The following is a 10,331-nucleotide window of genomic DNA, read 5'->3' as shown; positions in this document are numbered from 1 at the left end:
CTTCATTGGATGAACTTGTAACAATGATATCATCAACAAAGATAAGCATAAATATAGATGTGGTAGAGTTGTTATTAATAAACAATGAGGTGTCATACTTGGAAGGAACAAAACCAAGTGCTTGGAGCTTTGTGCGTAAGCTTGAGTACCATGCCCTAGGAGTTTGCTTCAGTCCATACAGTGCTTTAACAAGCTTGCACACATGGAAATGTATGTTTTTATCATCAAACCCAAGAGGTTGTTTCATGAGCACTTCCTCTTCCAGAACACCGTGAAGAAACACATTCTTTACATCTAGCTGTCTCAGGCTCCATCCCATGGATACGACAATAGAGATAACAAGATGAATAATGATAACCTTTACAACAAAACTGCAGGTGTCCTCATAGTCTATGCCGTACCTTTGCTTGAATCCTCTGGCAAAAAGTCTAGCTTTGTAGCGATCTATAGTTCCATCAGATTTTCTCTTAATCCTGTTAACCCATTTACAGTCAATCAAGTTTTTACCTTGACGAGGAGGAACAAGATGCCATGTCTTATTTTTCTAAAGGTCCATGTACTCTTCTTCCATGGCATGTTTCCACCGCGAGTCACTGAGAACTTCTACAAGATAATTTGGTTCACCTGTGCTGCAAACCAGACCAAATTTAGCTATGGTTTTGTAATTCTTGTGTTGAGTTACTCCCCCTTGGAGGCTTAACCGCCGAGGTTTAGAAGGAGTAACAGAAGCAATAGGAGCGGCCGGTGCAGAAGATCTAGAGGCGACAACCCCATCTGATCCCGTGTAGGGCCGCGCAGGACGAGGCGGATCTTCTGTGGCCGCGGGTGGAGGCGAGGATGACCCAGGCGGCGCAGAAAATCCTGGCGGTCCAGCAGCCTCATCACACAACAATGACGAGGTGGACCCGACCGAATCCCCGCGGGATCCAGCGTCGGGGGCCGCGCGTGGAGGGCGCCACATGTAGACGCGGGGTTCGTCTGGAAACCATGTCCGCGCCGGCTCAATCACTGGACTCCACGTGGCACCGTCCGATTGGTGCGGAGCATGGCGAGGCAGAGATTGGCGCACCCGGGCGCTGTCGCGGGGCACCTGGCGTGGCTCCGATCCCGAAGGGGATGGCGCCGCAAACCTCCTAGGTGAGCAGTCATGTGGGTCAGGCACCGATCCCGAGGCAAATTCGCCTCGGATCACGTCCGAGATGTCTCCCAGCCCTAGACACATGAAATAATGTCCACTTTTGGCGAATTCTGCATTACTTTCATCGATTTTTTTTTCTGTTTCATCACAAACCTCAGATTCATCATTAGTACGAGGGCTAGTCAATAGTGGATCATTACAATTATCATGTTCCCCATGATCAATACCGGTAAGATTAAATGGCAAAAGAAGGATTTCCTTCTGAAGTAAGGCTCCATCATTGGGATGAAGATGGGCAAAAGGGAATTTTGTTTCATCAAACATAACGTCTCGAGAAATGTAGATGCAGCCAGTGGGTACATCTAAACATTTGACACCTCTGTTTTGAGGGCTATTGCCAAGACAAACACATTTGGTGGAACGAAACGTAAGTTTACGATTGCTGTAGGGTCTAAGATTTGGCCAGCAAGCACATCCAAACACACGAAGAGATGTGTAATCTGGTTTGGTATGAAAAAGTCTTTCTACCGGAGTTTCATTATTGATGACACGACTAGGGAGCATGTTAATAATATGAACTGCATCAAGAAAAGCTTCATCCCAGAATTTTAGAGGCATAGATGTGCCTGCAAGAAGGGCTAGGCCAAGTTCTACAGCATGTCTGTGTTTGCATTCAGCAGATCCATTTTGCTGATGAGCATGAGGACATGAAACATGGTGTGATATTCCTATCTGTTGAAGAAAGGAATTCAAGTTACGGTATTCGCCACCCCAATCCGATTGGAGCGCAATGATTTTGGAATCAAATTACATTCAGCGAGTGCTTGAAAATTGTGAAAAACTTGGAAAACATCGGATCGTTTCTTGAGAAGATAGATCCACATATATTTGCTATAGTCATGAATGAAACTAAGGTGGTATGAATATCTACCAACAGAGGTGGGGGCAGGACCCCAAACATCAGAAAATATGAGTTGCAATGATTTGGTAGAAACACTAGTAGATATAGGACGATAAGGTAACTGGTGACTCTTAGCACGCTGATAAGAATCACAAATTGTTTCACTACTACACTCACCAACATAGAGGAGCTTATTTTTCCTAAGCACTCGTTTCACTAATGAGAAAGAAGCATGTCCTAATCGATCATGCCACCGGGTTGATGAAAGTTTGGTCATACCATATGCTGGTTTATTGCATCTTCTAATCTTCAGAATCAATGGGTAAAGCCCTCGGACACATCTACCTCGAAACAGGATTCTCTTCGTGACCTGATCCTTGATCAAAAAGAAGAAGGGGTGAAATTCAAGAAAAACATGATTATCAAGAGCAATACGATGAACGGAGAGAAGGCTTTTCGAGGCAATAGGAACATGCAAGATTTTCCTAAGATGAATTTTGCGAGTGGCGGTTTTAATAATTGAATGTCCAACGTGACAAATCCTCATACCTTCACCGTTTGCGGCTTTGTGAATTTGATCCTGGCCACGGTACTTCTCGCGCATTTCAGAGAGGTTGGTGGCTCATTTTCATGCTATTCATACATAACATTAGTTATAAATGTTTTTATTACTCCCATTTTATTAGGCAAAACATTGCCAGCCCTACCTGATAAGAGTTTTCTCACTTTTTTTTTACAAATTTGGTTTTCATACTGCAGCTATTTAAGAAATTTAGTTGCCACGGACTTATATCAGGCCTTTATGATCTTTGATTGATATCTTCCACATGAAGAGAAACAAGAGAAAAAAAAGGCACATGAAGGTGCGTGTGACAACTGGAAAGCCACGGTCTTTAATATAGTGATGAGGATCGTATCCCCCTGGCGCATCACATGGTGGAAACAGTGCATTCTTTATTCCTTCCTTGAGATTTGCGTGATGCCCTCTCCTTTTCTCTTTTTTGCCCCAGCGGTTTCCTCTAAGATTGCACATCTTGTGCTCACAAGCTTGACTGCACCTTGTATCCTTCATCGGTACCGTGGCGTCGGCTAGCTGCTGCAGCTCGTCTCATCTCTTCTTCAGCCTTGAGGTACATGTACATGAATAATTATATTATTATAGGAGCATGCAGCTTGGTGTCCTAAGCTGATACTAGTAGGCAGCAGCATATGTTTATGTAACGAGCATTAGCTTGGTGTCGCAGGCATGGATCGAGACTCAGAGGTAGTATCAGCAATCAAGGTTGATATCCTTCTTGTTGTGCTCACCGTTCTTGTGGTGTTACTGTGGTGTCTCAGCTCGCGCCGGAGCCGTATCAGCCGTCACACGCTCGGCCGCTACTTCCTTGCGGGTGCCTCCGCGGCATACTTCTCACTTATTTTGTACCTCGTCTCCTACTTGATCACCGGCGTAGCATATAGATTGGGCGGCCCAACACTGATTAGGCTGGTGGTCCTCCTCCAATTTCTCAAGTCCAACGCTGACATGGCTGCCCTGGCAGTGGCCGCCATTGCCTCACCTACGGCCGGTGATGACATCGACAGCCAAAAGACCAGGCCATCCATGGAGAACCTCATGTCCTCTCTCTGGGTGGCGGGCCTCGTCGGCTACTACATACTCCAAGAAAGTAACCACTTCATAGTACTTCTCCAAATATTTCTGACATGGGCGCTCGGTGTTGCTAGAATAGTGCTTAGGTTTGTCGCCTTCCAACGCGCAAACCGTTCTTTTGCTGTTGGCCGCAACGCCCGGCTGATCGAGGGCTACATGGCGCAGCTCCAAGAACAAGAAGGCCACTTGGTGCCGGTACCCCGCCTCATACTAACAGGAGAGACAGAACTGGATGTGGAAGAAAGCCCCCAAGGGTATCGTGTCAAGGAAGATGAATCAAGTAGCCTTGTTACACTGGACAAAGTCTGGTCATCTCCTCACTTTTCCCCAGAGGTTAAGGACCTCTGCCTCTCATTCTCTCTTTTCAAGTGCTTGCGCCGGCAATTCGCCGGCTACCGGTTGGCCGAGGCTGGCTCTAGCTGGGCTTTCCGTTTCGTCTGCGATGGATTGCTCGGTCAGGAAGACGATCACGTGAGGATGTTCCAGGTGATCTCCACCGAGCTCTCGTTCGCAAGCGATTTCTACTACTCCCCACTCCCAGTGGCCTCTTTGGGCGCATGTTCCGCAGCTTTCCACATCTTCTTCTCTGCCACAGTTTGTGGCCTTGTATTCCTCATGCTTCTGGGGTTTTTAATCGTCTGCTTCGAAGTGGGTTTTCGGCATCAGCCCGCAGTGGTGATTGTCATGTTTTTTCCTCTCCCTGTTGTTGTCGCCCTGCTAACTTTATCCATCGAGATTGCAGAGATGGTGACCGGTGTGCGCTCTAACTGGACCAAGATAAGTATGGTTGGCCACTACATCAACCAATCTTGTTGGCTCAAGATAATCTGCCCATGTTTGCTAAGATGCAAATCCCCAGTGTGTTGGAAGGATGAGATTGGGCAGAACCTTTTCCTTAAGCCTAACAGTATTCCCTCGGCTCATACGTTCAAGCAGATATTCTTCCCAAGGAAGAACCATTACAGGCCTGCTGTGACCAAGCTGTCACCAGATGTGAAGGGTGCCATCATCAGATCCTTGAAGAAGAGCGGCGGGAAGCTGAGCAATGGTATAGCCACTGTACAACGCCGGTTCCCTCACTTCACATGGGCATGCTACGACAGAGTCACCACCAGCACGGATGCTATCCTTGTATGGTACATAGCCACATTCCTCGTTGAGATCAAATGTTCTTCGCCTGCTTCGGCCCCAACCACACACATGGTCGTCGCCACTAGCTTGTCACGGTACTGTGCATACTTGGTGGCACACACTCCAGAGTTGCTGCCGGACAGTGCCACCTGGACGAAGCACCGCTACGAGAAGGTGAAGAAATGTGTTGAAGAAGCATGCAACTGCAGTGGTGAAGTGTCATCAAGCCCAGGCTTGTATTCGCATCCCATTGAATCTTTTGGTGACGACAACTCCATCCCCGACTCCAACTCCGATGAGATGGTGGAAATAGAAAGATTGAGATCGGGATCGAGGTTTGGGAATCAGTTAACAGAAGAGGAGGTGGTAAAGATAGGATTAAAGCTTGGAAGGCAGCTAGTGGAAGAGGCTAAAAGGCAGAGATATCCCCAAGGACAAGGCCAAGAACAATGTACTGGAGGTGAAGAGACGGTGTGGGAGATCCTGGCGGAGTACTGGTCAGAGATGATACTCTACCTCGCGCCGTCGAAGGATGTGACGGGCCACATTGAAGCCTTGCGACGAGGTGGCGAGCTGATCACCCTCCTATGGGCGCTGCTACTACACGCCGGCATCACCTCCAGGCCTGCTCATGACGTCCCTCGTCCTTGATGAATGTGTCCGTCGTCCTCATCATCATCGTTCCACCATTACCTTCTGTGTGAAATCTTGCTTCACATTGTGTACTGGTTTTGCATCCTGTAATGTGTGTTTGCATGTGTGCTGGCATGACGAGCCATCAAGAATGAGTGAGTGTGCATGTATTTATTTCCTACAAACGATTGAGCAAATTACTATGAGCTTAATCCTTATTACATCAATCCATCAATGTATTTATTTTATTTTGCAGCATCCTTTACTTTTGGTTTTCATATTATTTTTCTGCACGCATACACATGTGCTAGTTCCTGTATTCAGATGGATTACAAGCTTTGAGTAAGATAGAGAAATAAATGTGGAGTCCCGCTTCGGTACAACCCCCCTCGCAATACGTATAAAGGGTAATATAGACATTTCGCAATTTGTATCTATTTTTGTAGTAACGTATACACCAGGGAGCTTAATTGGGCCGGCCGAATCGAACCCACGACCACTCAAAACACTAAGTGCGTCCACTACCACTGCGACACCATGCCTTTGGTTGATAATTTCAAGCTAGGCGCATTAAGTAAGTGACCGGCTGGGAATTTTAAAAAGATTTTACGAACACTTTCTGAACTGGTCATTTTTCCATAATTTCTTTTTATTTATTTACTTTCCTTTTCCTGTTACATTTCTTCTTTCTTGTTCAAGAAATGGTAATGCTTTCAAAATGTTGCCCAAAATTTCAAAAGGTTCGTTATTTCCTAATTTTATTCATAAATTAAAAATTATTTTCTTTTTTTAAAATTGTAAGGTAATTTCAAAAAATGTTTGTGTCTTTAACTTTTTTCAAAACGTCAAAATTCAAATACTTTTTTTGAAAAGCACAAACAAAATTGTGAAAACAAACATTTTCTCAGAGCACGGACAAAAAATTAAATTCCAAAACATTTTTCAGAAATGTGACTAAGTATATGATATCAAAAAAGTGTTCTAAATTTGCCGGAACATTTTTTGGATTTGTGAATTTTTTTTAAAAATGAGAATGTTTTTTATTTCCCAACAAATTTCAATAGTTGCTTAACAGGAGTGATGTCGTCGCTTAGTTGGGCAAGGCCTAAGGTTTTCTTTTCTATTCTATTTTTTGTTTTTCTCATTTTTTGTAAATTTATCTTTTTTCCCTCTTTAAACTTTTTTTAAACCTGTACAAAACTTGAAATACCAATGTTACAGTTTAAAGTAACTAATTTAAATCATGATTTTAATTTTTTTTGTTTAATTTATTAAATGTTTTTAAAAAGCATTTGTTGTTTTTAATTCTATCATTTTGTATTTATTAGTTATGTTAGAAACTTAAAATGACAGTTTTAAGTATCTATATAAATTATGATTTTAAATACATTTTTCCTTCAAACCTGGCATGGATGACTACTTGGGCATGCTACGTTGAACATGGTGTATTTTTTGGACATTCTTGAAATGAACTAAACATTTGCCAGCGGGTGGTATGCCCATGGTAGGCATCCATGCTTCCAATATTTTTTTCAATGGCCTTGTATGACAAATTCAAGGCACCAATCCAAGTTGCATGGATTTTCGACAAGTTTTGCATTTTCTAAAGTTTTCTCGGTCAAAAAAGGTCGATAAATGGCTAGACGTGTCGCAACTTGCATATGGTGTCGGAAGTACTTCAAACCTTCCATGGATGCCTACGATGGGCATGTCCACCTAGTGGAAAAATGTTGCGGTAATTTCATGGATGTCCACAAAAATACCATATTCAATGGAGGGTGTTCGTGTTGGCCAGAAGGGTCTGTCACAGAGCACGTTGTTTTTCGATATTCTTGAAATGGGCATAATTTTTTTATGGCCTCGTATGACCAATTCAAGGCACCATGACAAGTTGTTTTGGTTTTTGACAAGTTTTGCATTTTTTTAGAGTTTTCTCAGTAAGAAAATGCAAAAAAAGGCTAGACGCGTCGCAACTTGCATACAGTGTCAGAAATTGTTCAAACATGGCATGGATGCCTAGAGGGGCATGCTCACCTGGTGGTAATAGTCGGGATCATTTCAAGGATGAAAAAAATAGACTACATTGAACAAAGTATGTTCTAGGGCCAGGAGGCTCCGCCTGAGAGCTTGTTATTTTTCGACATTCTTAAAATTTGAAGGGCCTCGTATGACCAATTCAAGGCATCATAAAAAGTTTTCTGGGTTTTCGACAAGTTGTGCATTTACTGGAGTTTTCTCGGTGAAAAAATGACAATTAATGACAGCACATGTCACAACGTGCATACAGTGTCGGAAATAATTCAAACCAGGTATGGATGCCTAACATGGGGATGCCCACTTGCTTGCAAAAGTTGGGGCAGTCCTGATATTTCCAAAGAAATATCATGTTCAATGGAGAGTGTTCAAATAGGCCAGAAGGATCTGTTTGGGAGCAACTCATTTCTCGACATCCTGTAAATGAACCCATTTTTTCATGGCCTTGTATTCAAGGCACCATGCCAAATTGTATGGGTTTTTTGCCAAGTTTTGTCTTTTTTGGAGTTTTCTCAGTGAAAAAGTCCTATTAATGGCAAAACATGTCAAAACGTGCATACGGTATCGGAAGTCGTTCAAACCAGGCATGTATACCTAAAATGGACATGCCGACTTGCTTGCAAAAGTTGGGGCATGTGCTAAGATCTCCGAAGAAATACCATGTTTAATGGATAGTATTCGGATAGGCCAGAAGGGTATGTTTGGGAGCACCTCATTTCTTGACATCCCTTAAATTGCCCCATTTCTCATGGCCTTGTATGACCAATTCAAGGCACCATGCCAAATTATTTGGGGTTTCGCCCAATTTTGCATTTTTTTGAAGTTTTCTTGGTTAAGAAGGCCGATAAATGACCGGATGTGTCACTACTTGCATATGGTGTCGAAAATAATCCAAACCAGGCATGTGCCTACCATGGGCATGCCTACCTTCTTTCAAAAGTGGGATTCATTTTAAGGATGTCCAAAAAAGACTATGTTCAACGGAGGGTGTTCGGATAGGCTAGAAGGGTCCGTTTGAAAGCTTGTTTTTTTTTCGACATCCGTCAGATAACCTCCAATATTTTCCACCAACTTTTATGACCAATCAAGACACAATGCCAAGTTGTTTAGATTTTTGAGAAGTTTTGCATTTTCTAGAGTTTTCTCCATGAAAATAGGGTGATAAATGGTCGGACGTGTCACAACATGTAAACGATATTGGTAGTCGTTCAAACCTGAAATGGATGCCTCATATGTCGATGCCAGGCTCCTACAAGACGCTGGGATCATTTATCCATAGCCTAAAATATACCAGTTAGATGAGTGTATTTGTAGTTCCTGTCATTATCACTCAACATAAAACATTTTTATTTTTTTCCTAACAATTTCCAGAAATTTGTCAACAATTTTGGAATTTCAAAGTGTGTATGAGAATTGTACTAACTTGAACACTTTTTTCCAATTTGAAAAAATGCTTGTGTTTTTGTTTTCCAATAATGCTTGCCAATTTGAAAAAGTGTTTGCATTTTTTAAAATGTTCGAAAATTGAAAAATTGTCATGTTTTCAAGAAAATGTTGACAAATTTGATAAATTATTCGTCTTTTTGAAAAATATCTACCGTTTCAGGAAAATGTCTACAATTCTGAAAAACTGTTCTCAAGATTTGGAAAATATTCACAATATCAAAGTATTTTTCAAAAAAAAAAGGTTCAGAATTTTGAAAAAAATCATGTTTCCAAAAGAAGTTCAAATTTTGAAAAACATTTCATATTTTTTAATAAATCGAAAAGTTGAAAAAACACATTAGTTTTTTTAGCAATAAAAGACGCTTTAGCTAGAATGTCTGGTCCGGTTGTATACCAATTTTGATCTTCTACAGTATTCCTCATAAGAAAACACCTACAGTACGTCAATTCTAGGTGATAAACTACTGTGCCACACAATTATCACCAACTCGTGATGGTTCCGGTGGCTGGAGCTATCTCACGACCCTGGAGGTCTTGTGTTCGATGCCTAATAGTGGCACTGTTTTTTTGGATTTTCGATCCGTGCGTGGGACAGTACACAATCACTAATGGGCCGGCCCAATCACTAATGAACATGCCAGATCTCCGACGTATTTTCTAGAAAGACCATCTTACCCTTTATTATGAAGGGGTATGGACAGATCTCGTCCGTTGATGTGTTTCTGGGGGGTTGTACCGAAGAAGAAGTGAGGTGGGAGGATGTTTCTCTGAAACTTTGATTATCTGTTTATCTCCTTAGATACAAGGAGAGAGGAAGGAGGAGAACCGTATTGCTATTCCTACCAGCAAAGAAAAACAGAACAACAGCACCATGTTACTATCCCCGTTTGTTCTTTTGAGAAATTTTCTTATTAGGTTTGTAAGTAACAATAAGTGTTTGTGTGATTGTTCATCGCCATGAATCTCCTTAGATAGTTATTAAATGATAAACAAAAACTCACAACCCAACTAGCCTAGTATCTCCTTTCTCAGGCAGTGACCAAACCAAAAGACAAGCAGTTTGCTACAACCAAGTAAATGCACACACATGCATCAGAAGTTGCTACGTAAGTAAATAAACACACTAACGAAACAAGATGAAGCACAAAATGAATGGAACAGGCACACTTGCAATTGCAAGATGGGGAGTGTACCAGCAAGCCTTCTCCTCCGCACTCCACGCTCCGGGTTGTCCTACTCGTGGTGGTGGAGAACCAATGACGGCCGAGCGGCGTCGCAACGAACGAAAATGGTGGCGGCATTCCTCTGCCCCGACGGTAGGGGGGCATGTCCGCCTTCGTCCCAGTGGAGGCAACGGGAGCGGGGGTCACGCATGGCTAACGCTGCGAGGGTGGTCC

The 10,331-nt window shown here is 42.8% G+C and overlaps 1 protein-coding gene across 1 annotated transcript; it reads left to right on the top strand.

Annotated features, from left to right (window-relative positions):
* Positions 1 to 2,975: 2,975 nt before the first annotated feature.
* On the top strand, positions 2,976 to 5,677 carry LOC123133310 (uncharacterized). The gene is made up of 2 exons (XM_044552811.1): positions 2,976 to 3,169; positions 3,284 to 5,677. The coding sequence occupies exon 2, from the start codon at positions 3,286 to 3,288 to the stop codon at positions 5,470 to 5,472; it is 2,187 nt and encodes a 728-aa protein (XP_044408746.1). The 5' UTR covers positions 2,976 to 3,169; positions 3,284 to 3,285; the 3' UTR covers positions 5,473 to 5,677.
* Positions 5,678 to 10,331: the final 4,654 nt, after the last annotated feature.

This window comes from Triticum aestivum, chromosome 6B (genome assembly GCF_018294505.1).
Source record: "Triticum aestivum cultivar Chinese Spring chromosome 6B, IWGSC CS RefSeq v2.1, whole genome shotgun sequence".
Classification (NCBI taxonomy): domain Eukaryota; kingdom Viridiplantae; phylum Streptophyta; class Magnoliopsida; order Poales; family Poaceae; genus Triticum; species Triticum aestivum.
The sequence above is the reverse complement of the archived record's forward strand: the minus strand, read 5'-3'. Positions and strand labels throughout refer to the sequence as shown.

Excerpts from the sequence above, each read along its gene's own strand:
- LOC123133310 (XM_044552811.1), top strand. The coding sequence starts at position 3,286 with ATGGATCGAGACTCAGAGGTAGTATCAGCAATCAAGGTTGATATCCTT.